This window comes from Manis javanica, chromosome 8 (assembly GCF_040802235.1).
Source record: "Manis javanica isolate MJ-LG chromosome 8, MJ_LKY, whole genome shotgun sequence".
Classification (NCBI taxonomy): domain Eukaryota; kingdom Metazoa; phylum Chordata; class Mammalia; order Pholidota; family Manidae; genus Manis; species Manis javanica.
Genome location: NC_133163.1, coordinates 99,670,598 through 99,690,910, shown reverse-complemented (window position 1 = coordinate 99,690,910; position 20,313 = coordinate 99,670,598). Strand labels below are relative to the sequence as shown.

General features: G+C 39.0%; 1 protein-coding gene across 3 annotated transcripts in view; it reads left to right on the top strand.

The window, feature by feature from the left end:
* The window catches only part of ATP8B4 (ATPase phospholipid transporting 8B4 (putative)), a 222,013-nt gene that overhangs the window by 110,525 nt on the left and 91,175 nt on the right, over window positions 1-20,313 (top strand). For all 3 annotated transcript variants that reach the window (XM_073211786.1, XM_073211788.1, XM_073211787.1), the window contains 3 exons: window positions 2,678-2,748; window positions 6,763-6,845; window positions 16,547-16,705. In XM_073211786.1, the coding sequence (XP_073067887.1) occupies window positions 2,678-2,748; window positions 6,763-6,845; window positions 16,547-16,705 (313 nt within the window). The remainder of the gene's footprint in view (window positions 1-2,677; window positions 2,749-6,762; window positions 6,846-16,546; window positions 16,706-20,313) is intronic.

Sequence of the window (20,313 nt, the reverse complement as noted above, 5' to 3'; positions counted from 1 at the left end):
GAAGCACAGTGCCATTAAATAGCTTGCTAAGAGGAAAGCCAGGAGTTAAACTTAGGCCATCTGGGTTTGAACCCCACTGCTACCCACTGCCATATGCTGCTCCAGACTCCATTAGAACAGTCACCCTAATTGCCTTAAGGCTGGGCTTCCACAGTTAGGACCTCCATGGTTGGAGGCTGGAAGTGACGTGACCAGAGAATGTTCCACCCAATTCTTATGCATGACTTCTAGTTGTCCAAACTTAGAAATTTAACTTGATTTATGTCAGCTGATCAGTACATTTTAAACAAAGAAAACCTTCACTAAATATTGGCTATTGGTAACATAAACACCTACATCTCAAGCACAAGTTGCTGGACTGACTAGGAATTGGGCCCCTGAAAGATGCTAAAGGGATCACCTTGGGGAGGCCTATCTGGGACTCACAGAGTCCTGGGGCTGGTAGGGCTCCAAGACCATCCGTATGTTCCTCCACCCCTGGCCCTGAACCTCTGAAAAAGTGAAGAGTGACCAGGGACTAACAGAGATGTTACCTCAACTTTCTTGCCCTTTCCTTTTCAGAATCCTTACTGAGTGCACTTGGAAACAGGAGCCCTGCATGGTGATGGGTGGGCTGACCACTCATTCCACCGGCCGCCCTGCTGGTCCTGTCCCTTCGCACTTCCTCCTCAACTATAATGAGTTAAAAAAAACCTCAAAGGGAGAAGTTAGCTAAAGGGATTATGAAGGCTCAGCAGTGGGGCAGAGTAAACAGAGGATGAAGGAGGGGAGTCAAGATAGAGAACAGGGACAGAATATCAGAGGAAAAGGTGACAACACAGGGGACAGAAAGAAACAGGAAAAGCAGGAGGCAGGAAGATAGAAGCCCCAGATCCCCAGGGAGTAGACATAGCAGGAAGATAATGCAGAAACCACGGGGTTTAGACTTCCCTGTTGCAGCCTCTAGGAAGTTGGGTCACAGCCCAAGAGACAATCCAGTCGCCGGGTGGCAGTGGTGCCTCAGTCACGTGCTCTGAGCCAGCAGTGGGTGACAGGTCCTCTCCTGGTCTACCAAAAATATATATTAACTCAGCTGAGCTCAGTATTAATCATTCACATTGGCCCATTCTTACTGTACAGAGTTGAAAGACAAGCAACTCAAGGTATAAGGAGGTATCTTTCTCTACACTTCGTAACTATTCTCAGTCACAGATGATAATGATTAGAGAATTCTGGTTTTTGTTTAAAATGATCCTTTGAAGCTAAGAGGAGGAGAGGAATAAGCCCAAAGAGCATGAAACTCTGCTGCTGTCACTTAAAAGTGAGAAATAAGATCAAGGTGAACTTTTGAAAACATTTTTCCCCCTTTAAAATCAACATGGGTAATTTTTGGCTCAAGAGGGGCTTATATTCTTCACACATTACCTCCATAGCGGGGTTGCTCTGTCCAAATTGTGACTAGTTTGAAAGTATTTCTGCTTCAACAGGCTTCTGTGACTCTTTCATTAGAGTCGAGGAAAAACCCTGGTAATACAAACACACTTATTCCTTTAGGGGCTGTCACTGAGCTGTTTTCAGCTCTTTTATATCACAATTTAGATAAAACAGATCATACAGACATGCACATACACATGCACACACACACACACACACATGCCTTGCCTATTTTTGAGTTGGAAATTTAAAAGCTTGAGACAATGAAATAAGTGGATTGATTCTAAATTTCATGTCTAGGCCTTGAGGATGGGACAATTCTAATACTTGTAGAAATAAAGGTAAGAAAATTTCACAGATCTAGAATGCCAATTGTACATTCAGACAAAGCTAGAAAATTGTTAGGCCAGTGTGTCAAAATAAGCTGCTAAAATTTTGTTCAATTCTTTAACATCCAAATCCTTCAGAATTTCATAGAAACCCTTATTTTAAGGTGAATTTAAAAATTTTAAGTAAAACAAAGAGTTCCCTAATAGAGAAAGGCAGCAGAATCCTAAACTGACTTGTGGTAAGTCATTTCCAAAGCTCCAACGGACAGCCGGCTAGGATGACTCATCTCTGTGACACCCTCGCGACGGTCTCTGAATGTTTTTTGCGGTCTTTCACCAAGTTTTCTATCTTGTCTTCTTGCTTGGGCGCTGCTTTATTTTCTCTTTCTGCTTCCTCATACTCTATCATCTTTTTCCTTTTTTCTTACTTTTTAAGATTTCCTTCCTGTCTCTTTTTTTTTTGTCTGTTGTATTCAGTTTCCTCCTTCTACTTTACTTATGTCTTCTCTCATCTCCTTTGCCTGCCTTCTGCTCTTAGCTGATAATATTAAGAATTAATGTATGTGTATGTAAACATTTTCAATTGTCTTACCTATTGGGGAAAGTTTTATATTTTCTACTAGTAATTATCAAGGCAAGAAAAAAGAATTCTATATATTTCTTCCAAAAAAAAGTGCGTGAAATGGCTATTCATTTATATGATATTCCCTGTCCTTGCTAATGTTCTGATTTGAAGGGGTGTGCTAACAGCAACAGGAAAGTTGAGGAGGGGTTTGATTTGGGACACATGACAGAGAGGTGGAGCAGGATTTCACCTCTCACGTTTTCTTCTAAGGTTCTCCTGGTTCATTAGTAATGAGTGGAGGGGTGATTCAGCATAGAAGGCTTTCAACCTTTCTTTCTCAAGTATTCTTTATCATGGTTTTCTAAAACAGGCTGACCTGCTTCTTCTGTCAAGCAGTGAGCCACATGGCCTCTGTTATATTGAAACTGCTGAGCTGGATGGGTAAGTTATTAAAGTTAGGATAATTAATTTGATTGGTTTTTAATTTATTTAAAAATGGACTTAAACCTACCTTAAACCTTAGTCTTCATTTTTTTTTCCTTGGAGGAAGTAGGAGTCTCACTTATAAATTCCATTTGTTAGATCCTTTGCAGATCCTTTGATTCTTGAATTTATTTTCTTTTAGAAATAGCAAGCCAAGTATGTGTACTGAATATTTTTATGTGGCTCTTTACTGAGATTCCCTATTTTTTTTTTTTTTTGTAATTTCAAGTGATTCTATAAAGAAAATGAGAGAAGTATTGATCAAGAGTTCGCAAGGAAAGTAGTTCTAATGTACTTTAGAATGCAGTCTCCTGAACTGGGTGGAATGAAGACATAGAAAAGAAAGGAATGATACTTTGACATTATTGTTAAGAATTTAGTTATAGACCATATAGCAGTTCTGTTTCAGTGCATTCAATTTGTCTGTCTGGCATAGAAACATGCATTGAATGCTTACACTGTAAAGATACTATACATTCTTTAGATGGCTTTTATCATTTAATCCTGACATAGGTGCTATATAAACCCTATTGTACAGATGATGAAATCAATGTTTAGAGATGAGTAATTTGTCTCAAACTTGTAAAGAGTGAAGCCAAGACTCAAACTTAAAGGTCTGTCAAAAGTGCCCATGGTTTTAACCACTGCCTCCCAAATTGTCATATTGGACTGTTCAGCTGGAGTTTGGCCTGTTTGATCCTATCCCTGGCTTGGGCAGATGTTAAAATAGTGGTGAGAAGGAAATTTATAGAACTAAATGCATACACATGAAAAGAAATAGTCTCAAGTTGGTAGTGTGCTCTCCCATCACAAGAACTTAGAAAATAGCAAAATAAACCCAAAACTAGTGGAAGGAAAGAAATAAAAACAAGAGCAGAAATCAATGAACTTGGAAACAGAAAAACAATAGAGAAAATCAATGAACAAAGAAAGAACTGATTTTTTTGAAAACATCAGTAAAATTGATAAACCTATAGGAAGGCTGAAAAAGGAAAAATAAGAGAGAGATGACACCAATGAACAATATCATGAGTGAACCAGAAAATATTACATCTGATCCTGAAGACATCAGAAGGGTATGGAAGAACTGAAAACAACTCTATAACACATACATTTAACAACTTATATGAAATGGAAGACTTCACTGAAAAATAAACTACCACAACTCACTCAGTATGAAATAGACAGTTTGAATAACTGAATAACTATTAAGGAAATTGAATTCAAATGTACAACACAAAACTATGAAACTTTTAGAGAAAAACAGAAAATCTTTGTGGCCCAGGGCTAGTCAAAGAGTTCTTAAACTTGGCACAAAAAGCAAGAAAATTTCATAAACGGGACTTAATCAAATTAAAAATTTTTACTTTATATGTCAAATATATTGCAGTTAAATTTTTTTGTGTGCTTTGCAAAGGCCCTTTTAAGAGGATGAAACAATAAGCTATAAACTAGGAGAAAATATTTGTAAACCATCTATCTGACAAAGCACTTCTATCTTGAATATATGAAAATTACTCAAAACTCAACAGTGGAAGTACAGTCCAATCTGAAAATTGATAAATAACATGAGGGACATTTCACCAAAGAAGATATACAAATGGCAAATAAGCACATGAAAAGATGTTCAACATCATTGGCTATTAGGGAAATTAAAACTAAAACCACTATGAGATATGACTATACACCTATTAGAATGGCTAAAATAAAAAACAGTGATAACTCCAAATGCTGACAAGGATGTAGAGAAACAGGATCACTCACACACTGCTGATGGGAATGTAAAATGCTACAATCACTCTGGAAAACTGTTTGGCAATTTCTTAAAAAACTACACATGCAACTACATACAACCTAGCAATTTCTTTCCTGAGCATTTATCTCAGAGAAATGAAGACTTACGCTTACACAAAAACTTGAATATAAATATTTATGGCAGCCTTATTTGTAACATCCTAAAACTAGAACAACCTGTGTATCTTTCTGTGGGTAAACAGTTGAACAAAATTAATCATTCTATATTATAGAATACTACTTGAACAATAAAAAGGAATTAACTATTGCTATATGAAACAATCTGGATGAATCTTCAGAAAATTATGTTGAGTGAAGAAAGCCAATCCCAAAAGGTCCCATATGTGTGATTCAGCTTATGCAACATTCTTGAAATGGCAAAATTGTAGAAATGAGCCACAGATTAAGTGTTGCCAGAGATTTAAGATGGGTTGGAAGTGGCAGGGAAGAGGGGTGGTTCCAAAGGAATCCTTGTGCTGATGGAAATGTTCTATAACTTGACTGTGTGTGTCAATGTCAATATCTTAGTTGTGATATTGTGATATACTTTTGCAAGATGTCACCATTAGGGGAAACTGAAAAAACAGTAGGCAGGCTCTTTCTGTATTATTTCTTTTGCTGAAAATCATTTTGAAGTTTATCAAGGTAATAAGGCAGATTAAGGAAGAGAATGACAGAATACTGAAGGTATTAATCAGGAGTCTTGGAAAAAACATTTTTTAATCAGTAAGGCCTATGTGTGATTATTCTTTCCCTTTATTGTCCACATCTGAAGGTGGAAGTGAGATATTGGAGAGAATCTTAAGGAAATAACTTAAAATGATGATAAACTTTGATGAATGACAGGATATATAGGGTAGGGTTCAGAAAAGAGGGTTTTCTGCCCTAACTGGTGAGACTGAATGTTTCAACTATTTGAAACATTGTTTAAATGAATGGATGCATTGGTCCTTTAGTCTCAACACCACTATCTCACTCTTATCCCTCAAGCCCAGCTCGATTTCTGCCTCAGTTATGAACTTGTTCTTGATTATCTCAATCCGTGCTCATCACTGCCTACTACAAATTGATAGATTTTGATCAGTGAGATTACTTTCAAACAAAGTAACTTCACTTATACACCCAACTTAGTGTTTCTTGCAGAAAGCTGTTCCACCCATGGGCATTCCTCGAGTTGGATTCATATTATCTTTAGATCACTGTGATACTCATTTATGGGAAGTTTAGACTAAATGCCCTTTCAGGTACCTCCTTCTTAGTTCTCTAAATTCAATTATTTACTGGTCTGTCGTGTAATTCCAAATGGTGACATTTGCTTTTTTACCTACCACTTGTTTTTCTCAAGAAGACAGTAACCCTCGTGGGGCAGCATTGAGTATCATGGGTGACAACAATCAATATTTGTTGACTGAATGAACCCACTACTAAACATTTCCATAAAAGATAGAACTCTGGCAGATGATCTTACACTGCAGTAGAAGAGAATGAGGATGAACTTAGTGAGAAACTGGCACACCAAGCCCCTAAACACAAGATGTGATTGATGGTCACAGACTCTTCACTTCTGGTCATTCCATGAATACCGGAGAGCTGTCTGTCCAATGTATGTGTGGTCCTGCCAGGGAGATGATTAGCTCACTGTGACCTGCTGAGTTCCTGTCTGGGTGTGTGATTCTAGACTTATGGAATTCTTGGCTTGACTCTCCAAGAAAAAGAAAGCTGTATTCCTTTTTCCATTTAAATTTCAGCTACTGTGAAATTAGCCATGACCATCTTTTGCAAGTAAAACACTTATGTAGATAGTAGACTCTAGTGATACTGGTCTCCTTTATTTGGCAACTGTGTTCTCAGTCCTCATGTGTTTTATAATTCATGCATGATGTCTGAGTAGGTTCAAATGAAACCATATTTATTATGTTCTCTGTTCTTTCAAATAGCAAAACAGATTACTGTGTTGTTATACAGATGTGCAGTGGGGTGGAATGCCAACTATTCAGAGCCTGCAAAGCTCTGCCCAGTTCCCTGAGACAGTGTGCGAGGTGTGAATGACATTCAAAGGGAGTTTCTTGCATCTCTTGTGCTGGATTTTGCATGTGCTGCACCCACGTGATCACTTTAAGTATGATGCTGTTGAACTGTTCCATATAAATATTCATATCATGTCAATTAATTTCACAGGGAAACAAACCTTAAAGTCCGCCATGCACTATCAGTTACCTCAGAACTTGGAGCAGATATTAGCCGACTTGCAAAGTTTGATGGTAAGTGTTTAAACAGATGAACAAAAATCTCAAAAGCAAAAAGCAATGTAACAAATGAATTATCTGAAATCCAATTTATGTTTCTTTGCATTTGGTGAAAGAATATAATATTCTCCTGGCCTCAAAATCTGTAATCACTTCCCACACTCAAGAGTAAAAATGTTTATCAGGGGGAGAGTGGCTTTATCAGTTCATTGTTCATTTCATCCTTGTTTCCTCTTCTCTAGATCTCCTTCCCTCTAGTCCCACGATACCCTTCTCTTGACTGCCCTTGGTCTCCCTGGAGCCTCGTGCAGACTTGCTGAGGATGATACAGGCTGCACTTTTATTTCTAGCTCTCTATCTAACTGTGCATCCATTCTCTGGCTCCAAAACAAAGACCAAATACTAGACTACAAACTTCTCCAAGACAGTAGACCTGATTCCTATATTTCTGTATCTTGTGTAGTACTTAACATAATGTCTTAAAGATAGTAGGTGTTCAGGAAGAGTGTTCGGATTTATTAATCAGTTAGTTTGCTGTTGTCCTTTGTTTAGGACCATGGTTTGTTATCACCATCTTCACACCATTTGACCCAGCCCATTGTTCCTTGGAGGGGGGTACCCTCTCCCCTGCCTAATCTGTTCCACCTATGTCTTACTGTTTTATGTTAAAACTATCACAGAGAAACAAAATTCTTCAAGTCAAAGAAGAGAGCCATGGATGCGAGGACTGTAGGTACCATGGCAGGCTGTGGGAGAGTCTTTGGGGCCTTCCTGCCATCCCTTAATGGTCTCTTGCTTAATACACTTATATATCTGGCCTTGGATATCAATATTTCCATACAGATTGGTTTTATTTATTAATGAATCTATATGTGTTTGAGACTATCTCCTAAAAAGTTTTCTTTTACATCCATTAAAGGAAAATGTGGACAAGTTCTTAGCATGATCCCCTGACTTAAAGTATAGGCAAATTTGTATTATAAAGTTTCTCTAATGCATGACTTAGAGCTAATAATGTCTGTGCTTGCATTTGCTTGAAACCATCTGGATTCTGTTAATATTTTAATCTCTCTTAAATGCGTGCTGTTATAACAAGTGTTTATAGAAAAAAATATTCTTCCAGTTTGAGACTCAAGTCAAGGGAATGGCCAGGAAACTTTGAATGGCCCAAGAAGTATTTTGATTAGAGTAAAACAAATTACACATTTTCTACTAAGTAATTTTTTCAATGAAATTTTACTGTTATGTGAGTCCAAGAAAAGTAAATTGTGTTCATGAATCAAAGTAGTTGCTTAAAATACCTCATAGACTATGTGGTCCTAAAAGGGCAACTAAATATAATTTACCATTACTCATTTCTTCCCTGGCAGAATTATACCTTTGTACCTCTATCAATCTACGAGAAGGTAAAAATTCATGCTTTTTAGCTCTCTTTACCATCACAAAGCAGAAAATGATTGCTATAATTGCCCAGTTAAATTTTTTTCATAGATATTGGCTCAGATAGTCTACAGTATGATTCAGTTACAGATAACTCTGAAATGTTAGTGGCATAAACAGTATAAGTTTATTTCTCACTCATGTCATATTCTGATGCAGGCCGGGTAACCATGGTGCCTACATAATGGCTTCTAAGGTGAGCACGTCAAAGGAAGGATGAGACAAAAGAGCCACACTGACCTTTAACTGCTTCTTCTCTCACATGTCACTGGCCAGCATGAGTTAGATGGGTCCAGCCTAACTGCAAGGGAGGCTGGAAAGTAACGAGTGTGGATATTTCTTGAGTGCTAATTGTCTCTACCACATCCTCCAAGAACTCTGATCATAGGTCAGTGCCAGGGTGGTGTATAAATGCCAGGTGGATTAGGTAGATTTCTTACATGGAACTGCAGGAACGGGTCCAAGAATCCACCTCTAAGCATGACTCCTCCTATGCTCAGTATCCTCTACCCTGCTCGGCTCTTTCTTCTTCTCAGCACTTATCACCATCTGGCATAGTCTATAACTTACTTATTTTCTAAGTTTATTATATTGTCCATCTCCCCCTGTGGCAATGTAAGATGCACAGAGATCTTTGTTTTGCTCATTGATACATGCCAAGTTCTTAGAACAATGTCTAGCACATAGCAGGTGTCCAATAAGTACTTACTGAATGCATGAATAAATGGTCACAAGTGCCAGAAAGTAGGGCCAGGGTCAGTACCCAGCCCCAGACAGATATGGGAGAGCAAGGGAAGGGCCTAAGGTAAAGGGATTGGGAATGATGTATGAAATGATTGGCAGGAGGAAGTTTCCTGATGAGAACTTGTAGGACGAAACAAGAGTGCCAGTCCCTTCCTTCTAGAGGACAGGTGGCTGGGAGAAGATCATCTGGTGTAATAGCATTATAATGTCTTTGCTTCAGAATCTTTTCTCCAAACAAAATTTAACACAGAAGTTCCCAAATTCAAACTAGTACAAGTGGTGCTGCTCAGGCTGAAGCAAGAAAATACTTCCTCATTTAAAACAATTCCTTTATTACAGAGGGGGTATCTGAAATGTTAAAGCACTCGCTTATATATACAAATAGTCTTTTTAAAGACTTCATAAAACTTACTTTTAAAGTACATTAATTATTTACTAGATGGCAGGAATTTGCTTCACACAGCATAGGTAACTCTCCAAATCTCTAATGCACAGCTATTGTCTCAAATGAAGGCAACACAGACCTCTCTTTTCTATTATTTATACTTAAACTGTGGTCACTTTTTAGAGAACATGTAATGTCAGATTCATGAAGCTGGTATATTTCTGGGCTAAGAACCAGGTTTCTGCTAAATTTATTCTTTCATTCTCATTTTCATTTCATTGAATTTCAATCCACCTTAAAGTTCCAAGCAATATGGCATTTTATGGGTTTAACCTTATTAAAACATGATTTTCTGTTTCTAAGAAGGCATCTGAAGAAAGAATAGAGGGATTAAGAGGACATAAATTAGGTACAATATACAAATTAGATTTCCTCTGTCAGCAGCCAAATTTAAAGACCAAGAAGATGATGCAAGATGGTAAGGAAAGTCTTTGAAAGAATTGGGATAGTTAACAAACACTAAATCCTTCCCATGATTGCCCTTACTTTCCTACAGCCTTCAACTCTTCCTGCATTCCCTTCTTTCCAAGCCATAGTTTACAAGTTTTAATTTCAATCTCTCCCTGTCTGACACACATTCACATGCTATACACTATATACACATATTTCTCTAAGTACCTATTTCACACTTTCACTTTCCCTTCCCCACTTTTTGCATTCTTTCTTACCAGTCTTTTTCCAACTTCCACTCTTTATGTCAGTTTACTTATTCACCTGCATTGTTTCTTTTTCTGTTTTTCTTTATGTTTTCTATTTTCAGCTCTCTTTCCATATTAAGTAGTTTATTAGGTCTATTTTTTGCATGCCTCCTAAAGACAAGATGCAATACAAAATACATAGAATTATACATACCTCCACATGTATTATCAAGTTTCTTTTAATTCTTTTACGTCTCCATTCTTTTCCTACTTTCTCTTTCTTGTCTTCTCTGTTCACCTTTGATATAATGGGGTATCTATAGATTTCAGGTTTTCCTCTGAAGACTAGAAAAAAGACTTCCTTGAGTCTTAGGAATTAAAGCTAAATATTACTTCCTTTTACTTAAATCAAAAGCATGAGATAGGCACTGTGTGCATTTGGAAATGCTCTGCTAGCCACAGCAAGATCTAATAGCTGAGACACCTGTGAGGCATGCCCTTGCCTGTGCTTTGTCTGTGCTAAGTATTCTTTTAGCTTGTGACTTCCGGGCAAATTTGGATACGGCATTATTTTTGCCTCTAGTTACCGTGTGATTTTTCATTTGAGAATTACCGAAGTATTTACTTTAGCACCCAACCAGGGTTTTCTGTCCTGGCATCACAAGTGCACATCCCGCAATTATCTGAAGTCCTGTGTTCCCCACTCCTATCCCTAGACAAGTACCAACTGGGAACTCCAAATTGGGGATGCCAATGGTCAAAACCGAGATGGAGAGGACCTTGGGATGTCTCATAAGTTTCTCTGCCTCTCGACTTTTCTAAACAATTGAAATACTGTTGATATACAGTATTATATTGGTTTCAGGCATGCTATGGAGTGATTAAAAAATGATATACATTAGTAAAAGCTCACTATGCTAAGTATAGTTACCATCACCATACAAAAACATATGATATTACTGATTATATTCCCCATGCTGTACTTTACATCCATATGAATTATTTATTTTATAATTGGAAGTTTATGTCTTTTTATTCCCTCCACCTAGTTTGTCCATCCCCATCCCCCACTACATCAGGTAGTGTTTATGAGTTCATTGCTATTTTGTTTGTTTGTTTTTATTTCTTTGATTCTCCATGTATGTGGAATCATATGGTATTTCTTTCTCTGTCTGACTTATTTCACGTAGCATTATACTTTCAAGGTCTATCCATGTTGTCCCAAGTGGCAGGATTTCATCCTTTTTTATGGCTAATATTCCATTCTGTATATGTAATCTATCTTTTTTATCCTTTTATATATTAGTGGACACTTAGGTTGCTTCCATATTTTAGCTTTTGTAAATAATGCTTCAGTAAACATAGGGGTGCATGTATCTTTTTGAGTTAGTGATTTTGTTTTCTTTAGGTATGGTATGGTGGTTCTATTTTTAAGTTTTTGAGAAACCTCCATGCTGTTTTCCATAGTGGCTGCACCAGTTTACATCCCCACCAACAGTGCATGCCTGCCTCCTTACAAGGACATTGTCTTGCTGCCAGCCTCTTGGGTGTGGCGTGAGCTTTCATTCACACTTTTCTTTCATTCATTCAGTCAGTCACCTGTTCATTTATCCAATAAATATATATTTAACACAATTCCAAGTGATCTGCTAATCCTGGGGATATAGGGGTTAATAAATCAGACCCATGTCTTGCTTTCATAGAGCTTATAGAGCCCAGGGAGAAAAAAGCCATAAAAAGTGCTTATTCCCAAAGAAGCCTTTAATTAGGTAAAGGTCTTAAAGTTGTCAGGGTCTAATCATGACGTTGACATGAGCAAATACTCACTGTGTACCAAGGACTGGGCTAAATAATTACATATATTATCTTATTAAATCATTACAGCCCTGGAAGGAAGAAATTATTACTACTTCTAATTTGTGGGCAAGGAATCTGAGACCCAGATAAATCGAATAACCTTCCCAACGTCTCAAGGTTACTAAGTGGAGGAGCCAGAATAGGAAGCCAGGACTGGGGCAAAGCTAATTCTGTGAAGGCTCGTGAGAGGCTCTAAACTATAAGTAGAGAGGCAGCCTGGAGAGTAAAGGGAGTTAGCATGATAGCTGAGCACCTGATCAGGGTAAGAAATGAATTTCAAGAGTACTCCAAACATAAAGGCACAAAATTAATGACCAGAGATCAAGTCCTTCCAGGACCTGGATGACATCATATTTTTAGGAAGTAGTAATGTTCTCATTGATTTTGAACATCAGGATTCCTGACAAGTGTTTATAGAAGAACTGGTCAAACAGAGAGCCCAATGCATGCAAGACAGAGCTGGCTTTTGCTAGGTATATCTATTTATTTTATAAGTTTTCATATAGATATTTTTATACATTTCAAACATTTGAAAAAAATTGATATATAGCCTGTTAAATTTTATATGAAATAACTTGATCTAATATTATAGCAAGTGTAAAAATAGAGAAGACCTTGATGTTTCATGTTAAAGTCTTAGGGGAATTGAAAAGCTTATCTTTACCAAAAAGTAACTGGAAATAGTTGTTAATTATACATTTGTAAACTGGACATTGTTATGCCTTGGGGAAAGCCCTGAATGTAAATTGTTCAAATGTGTTTAAGAATCTTTTGCATATTGTTATTGATTGGAATGAGATCTGTTTCTTACAATTTATGACAAGTTTACATATTTGGTATGACTGTTAATACAGAGTTCTGAACCAGGAAAATGTTGACTCTTTATTTCAGGAATCTTTGTGTATGATTAAAACACAGAAAACCAAGTATTTCTTTCTGGTTAAAGAGAGAAAAGCAAAAAAGACTTGGTTAGCATCTTGTGACTTTTTTTGACTTACCAGATAAGTTTCCCATTCACCTGGACAGAAGCACAGCTCAACAGCAAAGGTGATGTGACTGCATGAGACATAGATTTCATGTATAGACAGACAGGAAGAACAACTTCCTTCTTTACTGTTGGTGTTGATGTGGGCATTGTGGTGGTGGTGATGGGTGACTGAGGCTAAGGTGACACTCTTCTTTCTAAGGAAAAGATAAATATCATATCATGAGGGCAACAGTAGTGGGCAATCTCCTAAATGCTGAGAAGCTTGTGCCTGGAGAAACTTTTGAACAGCAACAGTGATGTCTTCTTCAATAGATAATCTTTCTTATGGCAAAATTGAAGTACAGATAATCAACACATACTGCTAACAGTGGTATAAATAAAGAAATAAACCTAACTTCTCTTGAAAATCATGGAATACTGAGTACTGAGTTCCTTTTTCATGATAAATTATAGATTTCCACTTTGAGGTAAATAGTGAGAAGGTAATTAGGTTGGTAATAAATCAATAAGCTGGCTAACTGAATTTAGAGTTCTGAGGAAGGTGCAGAATGAAATCTTGTGGATTTTGCTTAGCACGGGCCTAGAGAATTTCTGTGTGATTATAAACTGGATGAATTTCTGTCTGCTTTCATGTGTGTTCTTTTCAGAGGGGCAAACAAATATGACTAGCTAGTTTGATTACATTTGTACTTCATTACTGACATGATTTTTTTTCCCAGTTGTTTTATTATCCCTTAAAGATGACTTTGTGTTCCAAACATGTTTTCAGTGAATAACTATCTGAGAAGAAATGCTGTTTTTCCTAAACTGTTTTCTCATCTATTGTCAGACAATTTACTACCTCTTACTCTGATACAATTAGCAAAGGAAGAAAGGTCCTAGAGTTTCCCCCTAATCCTTATTATGCTTTAAAGCTGGGATATGTCTTTGGCTACTTCTAATGTGCTTAAAGGTCCCCAACTTTTCTCAGCACTACCCCCTTCTGCCAGCACACACGGTGTGCTCAGATCTACTTGTATCCCTTATGAGTTAGGCCAATCTGAGCTCTCTGTTGTGGGGAGGCTATTATGTCTCCCAATCCTTTTTATCATTATTACTGTGCAGACATGCCCACTTCTTTCATTCATCTTTGCTCTACTTTAATACCCATCTCGGCTCCCAGATTCTCTTTTGAAATCACCTGAAATTTTTTTCAATCATTTCTCTAACAAATATTTAAGCTACTATTAAATTAGCAGTATGTACATTATAGTGTTACAGAAGTGAATACAATGCTCCCTTCAAAGGAACCTGTTCACTCCCTTTGGGAAGGGGCAGAAGAAAAATTGGGAAGTTTGTTGTTTTATGATAACAGGGTTAAGAAAGGGGAAGTTGAGCATTTCTGAAGATCAAAAATGTAGTTTGGCTTTGTTCCCACCGCTTTGTTTTGACCAGTATTAGCTCTTGGAACCCTGGGACCACACTCTTTGAGAAAGGATGAACTGGGGCTTGGCCCCAAAGAACTGAGGCAGAATCCCTTGGACTTACTGCCTCTTCCTGTCTAGAACCACACCCAGGGTGTCAGGCCAGAAGTGGATGAGCCTTGGGGCCAGGGAGGAGCCAGCCAACCCGTACAAGGCTGAATTTGCCTCCATGTCAGTCTTTGTTTGCAACAATAAAAATGATCAAATGAGCCTGTTTTTTATATTCCTATTGGCAGGCACTGTGTATCATGTTGTTTTTGCCCAAAACACATTTTTTTTTTAAGTGGCCAAGTTTGAAGCCTGAGAAATGGAGTCTTGGGTCAGGAAACTGGAATAAGCTTTAAGGGTTGCTGTCAACCTGTTATTTTATGTAGGTTTTGCTGGTGATACTCGATTCAGAGGTCTACAAAATTCAGAAATGAAGATTACTGGGCAAGCACTGGAGATACTGAGTTCTTAGAATTTAGTAAAAGTCTCCTCTTCCTAACTTAATTGTCCGAACAACTTGGGTCAGTTTCAATGTACTTTTTAATATCAGTGATAGGCCATAACCGGAGCAACCAGAGTTCAGGCACTTTCCTTGTATCAGCAATGACTTTGTGCAGGTTATTGAGCCTCATGAAAATCGTCCTGCCTGGACTCTTGTCAAGGACTCTCTTGTTTAGCAGGGGGCGTCTGGGAAGCCGACTGAGCGCTCCAGTTGGGGCTGTTAGGCAGCTCTTCTGCTACGCTGGGGAAAGGGAGATGGAGTTGGGAAGAGTGGTCCGAGGCTGTGAATCCCTCATTCCTTTCAGGGTTTTGTTTCCTTTTTCAGCAAGGTCTATTAATATCAGTAAACTGGTTGGTCATGAGTGATCAGACCATGTGAAAACTGGCTGTTGCCACCTATGTCTAGAATTTTAAAAGGAAAAGATATCCCCCTAAGAAGGAAAGGAGCCACGCAAGGAGCCCCCGAGGTCAGAAGAAGCTCGCTGAGTGGTTTAACAGCGTAACCCAGAAGCTCCCTGGTGAAGCTGGTCTCCTTTCCCGTCGGTCAATGCTGAAGTCATGCCTCCTTTTCTCATCTTCCAAATGTCACTTTTAACGTTCCAACCTGCCCTTTTGGCTTTGACTAAATAAATGTGTTTTTATTGTTTTTGAGAGGGAGAACTTTGTAGGTTACTAATCTCACCCCTGACTCTGGCTTGAACCCTGTTTGGATCTGCCCACAACCTCCTTTTCCATTTCTCCTCTCTCTTTTCCTTCCTCTCTCCCTTTGTCTGTCCCATCTTTCTACTCATTACTTATAAAATTTACCCCAACTGGTTGCAATGAAAATGTATTTTAATCTAATAGTTCTATTTTGCGGCAGGGGCCAAAAAAGATTATTTCTCGTTTCTTTTTCTGTCAAGAAAGACAGCCCCCTGAAACTGTATTTTCTTACTGAAATAATGGAATGAATAGATTCATTGATTTGGAATGGGCATATCTTAGGTTTTGTATGGGCTTGGAATTAAAAAAAAAAAACTGAGGACATCTTCTGGCCAGGTTGGGGCAAGTTTCATGGCACCTTTGAGAGTCCCCAAAACTCTGAATTGAACCAAGAAGTGCAGAACAGCTGAAAGGGACCACACGCATTCTTGGCACATGTGGCAAACGAGGCCCAGGGTCCTCGGGGGAGACATAGTAGGATCCCCGAAATTCTGATTATGAGACCTGATTAACTTTGGTTGTAAAACAGGAAGGATGCCATCTAACCTGTGTGAAATTCACATTAGGTAAAAAGAGGTGGAATAAGAAAAGCTTTAAGGACAGTCTCTGCTTCATCTGTTCAAAAATCATCTGTTCAAAAAAAAAAACTGAAGCAGAGATAAGTGACTTTTTTTTTAGGAAGAAAACTCTCATGGCTCTCAAGGTTTCTGCTCTTATTTGGACAGAGAAAGCTACGTTCAAAACATGTGACGGAGGTCCATCACTGTGCCCCAGCTTATTTTTCCTAGCAGTCTGGCATATGTCACATTGTGCTGTCTAAAAGAAAAGGAAAAATGCCCTGTCTGGAGAAGTAGGGGGTAACACAGTCCTGTGAACTTCTGAAGAGACTTCAAGGTGAGTCATAAAGAGGTGTCTTATTCTTATTTTTATTTTTATTTTTATTTTTACAGGGATTGTTGTCTGCGAGGCACCCAACAACAAATTGGATAAGTTCACGGGCACGCTCTCTTGGAAGGGCGGGAAACACTCGCTCAACAACGAGAAGATCATCTTGAGGGGCTGCGTCCTGAGAAACACCAGCTGGTGCTTTGGAATGGTTGTTTTTGCAGGTAGGGCCGCCTGCCTGGGGTCCGTCCTGAGAGCTTCCTGAGACGTGCGTGGGCAGCGTCCATGGCTCTCCAGGCGGGATGAGCACAGTACTTTCATTCCTTACAAGGTGCCAACTCTTGGCACTGCAGAGCACAGGGCCCCTGGGGAAGACACTGCTGCTCTGGGAACAGAATGTGTGGCCCCACTGTGTGAGGAACCACTGACAAGACATCATGACCTTATTCTGAAGGGTGGGCCTTAATTACTTGGTGGGGGTTAGATACCTACTGTTCAATTTCTCTTTCGTTAACCCATCTCAACCATCCCCATCATTATATGTATGAATCAACCTGCCTTTACAGTGGGGGAAGAGCATGAAAGAAAGCCCCTGTTCTGCTGTTTATTTTGTAGTTCTCAAAGGTCAAGCAGTGCTTTGGAAAACACTTCTTGGAAATCCTGCAATCATTTCTGTTTATACCTCACAACTGCTTCTGCTGTTTGTCAATAGGACAGGGGAGGTGGAGGGATGGGGGTTGGGAGGGGCGGGCCAGGAAAGACTGCAGGAAGGAAGTGGGGCTGGGAATCGGGGGAGGGAGGGACGGCCTCTTCCTCTTCCTGCTGGCCGCTTGGTCTGTCTCTTCTCTATCGCCGCTGGCCCCGGGTGGCACCTCTTGCTGAGGATGCTTACAGCAACACCATTTCCTAAAGCTGCTCTCAAGTTGTACTTATGGCTTCAATTGCCAGTCCTAGATTTTAAAAATCCTTTTTATTGTGACACCAAATTAAGATGTGTTTTGGGTGCATCAACTGTTTATGTGATCAAAATCAGAATGTTCTCCTTAGCTGACTTTCCTCAATGCCATCAAAATGTTCATTGAAGACTTAACAGTGTTCCAGACCTAAAACACCCCTCCCAGTTCCTCCTAAATACTCTCAGCTGTGGGGGTTTGCATGGCTCTTGAGGCTTGGGGCACCGCCATTGTAAGGACTTGGGAAAACCCTAGAACTGAGGCAGTATATGTGCTTTTATCTGGGGATGAATCTGGTTTTATATTTCTCTCATCAGATGCTTCTTTTCTTTAGTCAGGGAAATAAACCTATAATCATATATTTTCTTATTAGCATCTTTCTTGAACTGAGAAAAAGAGAGCTGGGTTATACGTTAACCTCCGTTTACCCTCCCACTTAATGAAGGGGAGACTGCCTGAAGTTCCTCTGATGGGATGAATCCTCCTGGTTTGCTCTCTGTCATCATAAAAATGGGGGTACTTCATCCTAAGAATGAGCTGTAGTCCCAAATTTTGTTTGTATCTGTGTGATCTTGTTTGGAATGACTAACTCAGGACCATGGTTCAGCTGCAGCATGTTATGCTAGGATAGCTCTTTGAGCTCCTCAGGGGCTGTTTTCCATTACAAGGTTGGCTCTGTGGGAAAACGCTCCTACATAGAAGGGAATGGGGTTGTAAGTTGAACAGTCTCACTCCATACAAGTATAACAGAAAGTTCACAGAATTTGGATTGGGTAGATCCAGGTTCAGATTTGTTTACCAGCTGCAGGATGCTAAGCCTTAGTTACTCAAACTTCCTAAGCTTTCATTTCCTCTGCTGTAACATGGGATAACAGTGAATACATCAGAGTCACTGTAAATCAATGAGGCAATGCGTATGGAAGAGGATGCTTGACAAATACTCTTTCCTTCCTTCCCTTCTTCTCCCTTCCTTCAGCATGAATTCAGAGTGCATTGTCTGTTCCATAGGCTGAAGGATGGGAAAATGTACTGCTCTTTGGATCTTGCCATGGGGGCTTTGGGGGAACATCCTCTTTTTTTGTGTTGTAGCCTAGATGGTCACTGGCAAGGGACATTCACGAGGCAGATATTTGGAAAACAGAGCATGCCTGCATTGACTTTAGGCACAAATGTTAATAGAAAGCTTAACCGGAATAATGCCAGGCAGACGAATGTTTAGTTTCATCAGTCAATCAAATCAGAGTTGATGGAGAAACGTCTTGATTGCTACTAAGTCCTTGGTTATTGCATTAAAATTTTGCTTCCTCTATATACCCACCCACACTTTTGTAAAGAGTCCCTTTATTAAAAAAACTTTCCTCCAATAATCCTTGTTCAATGTATCATCTATTTCCTGTTTGGACTCTGATGAGTCATAGTCTTAAATACACGTTGATTTGAGTGAATCAGTTAATTAATGGACTATTTCATATAGTTTTAAAAACATTGGTTTAGAGTGAGGGCTTTAAAGTTGGATATATCTGGATTCAAATTCTGTTTCTGACTCTTGCTGGGCAAGAACTCTCAAGGAAATTACTTAAATTCTTTGCTTCAGTTTCATTATTAGTGATCTAAGGATACAGTACCTGATATGTTGGCTTGTTGTAAGCATTAGCTGAGATAATAAATGAAAAGCACATATACACATTGCCTAAAACATAGCAGGTGCTTAATAAGTTGATTCATTAAACGATTATTTATTGAGTATCTACTGTGTGACAGTCACTATGCTATACTCATTTGCAATTAAGAATGTGAGCAAAAACAAATTACAGTCCCTTTACTCATTTGGTTTTTAATTTGGTAGGAAGAGAAAAAATCTCAAATAATTTAGTAATGAATATATAATCTCAAACTGATGTTGTGTTCTGAAGAAAAAGTACATAGACTCATAACAGTTTATAATGGAGGAATATGATGGGAAAGAGCAAGCTAGCTACTGGGTATATCATGGGCAAAGCCCCTATGGCAGGAGGGAGGATTGTGAGGTAAGAAAAACTCAAGAAGGCCAGTATGGAGCATGGAGAGCACGGGGGGAAGAGACGGACATGTGCCTGGAGATGTGGATAGGGGCTAGACTGCACAGGATCTTATTGTGCGTATCCAGAATTTTGGTGTCTTTATCCTAAAAACATTGAAAAGCCATTGCAAGTTTTTCAAACAGATGGTGTGTGGGTGTTAAATTGGAAAAGTTCACTCTTGCCTATGGTGTTCCTAAAGTTGGTAAATAGCAGATACTGGAAAGATTATATGAGGTGGGGGAGGAGGAAAAATATTGATTAAAGTTGGGGGCAGAGTAGATGCAGGGAGACAAAGTAACTAGGCTTTTGTTATAGTCCAGCTGAGAGATGATGGTACTTTGGGTTAGGGTGGGAGTCATGGAGATAGACTAGACTCCTGGGATTCTCTCTGTTTCACAACTAGGTGGATGGTGGTACCATTCACTGAGATAAGGAACTTAGGAGGAAGATCATAAGCTAGGCTGGACAAAGGCCATTTGAGGGGCCTTAGAAAGAAGCAGGTAAAGATATCATATAGAAAGTTAAATATATGAATTTAAATATATGGGTTTAGAGCTTTGAGGAGCAATCTCAGCCAGAGATATACATTTGACCCCATAGGTGGCAACTGGATTCGTGGTCTTAGATGAGATTGTCTAGGGAAGGTGGGTTGAGAAAGAAGAGAAGATGGCCTATGCCTGGGCCTTAAGGAATTCCAGTATTTAATGACTGGGTAAAGGAGCGTGGGCATCATGGAAGACAAGGAAGGGGCTACCAGGGAGACAGGAGGAAAAGCACAGTAGCACAGAAGCTGAGGGCATGCTTAACAGTGTGAAAGGC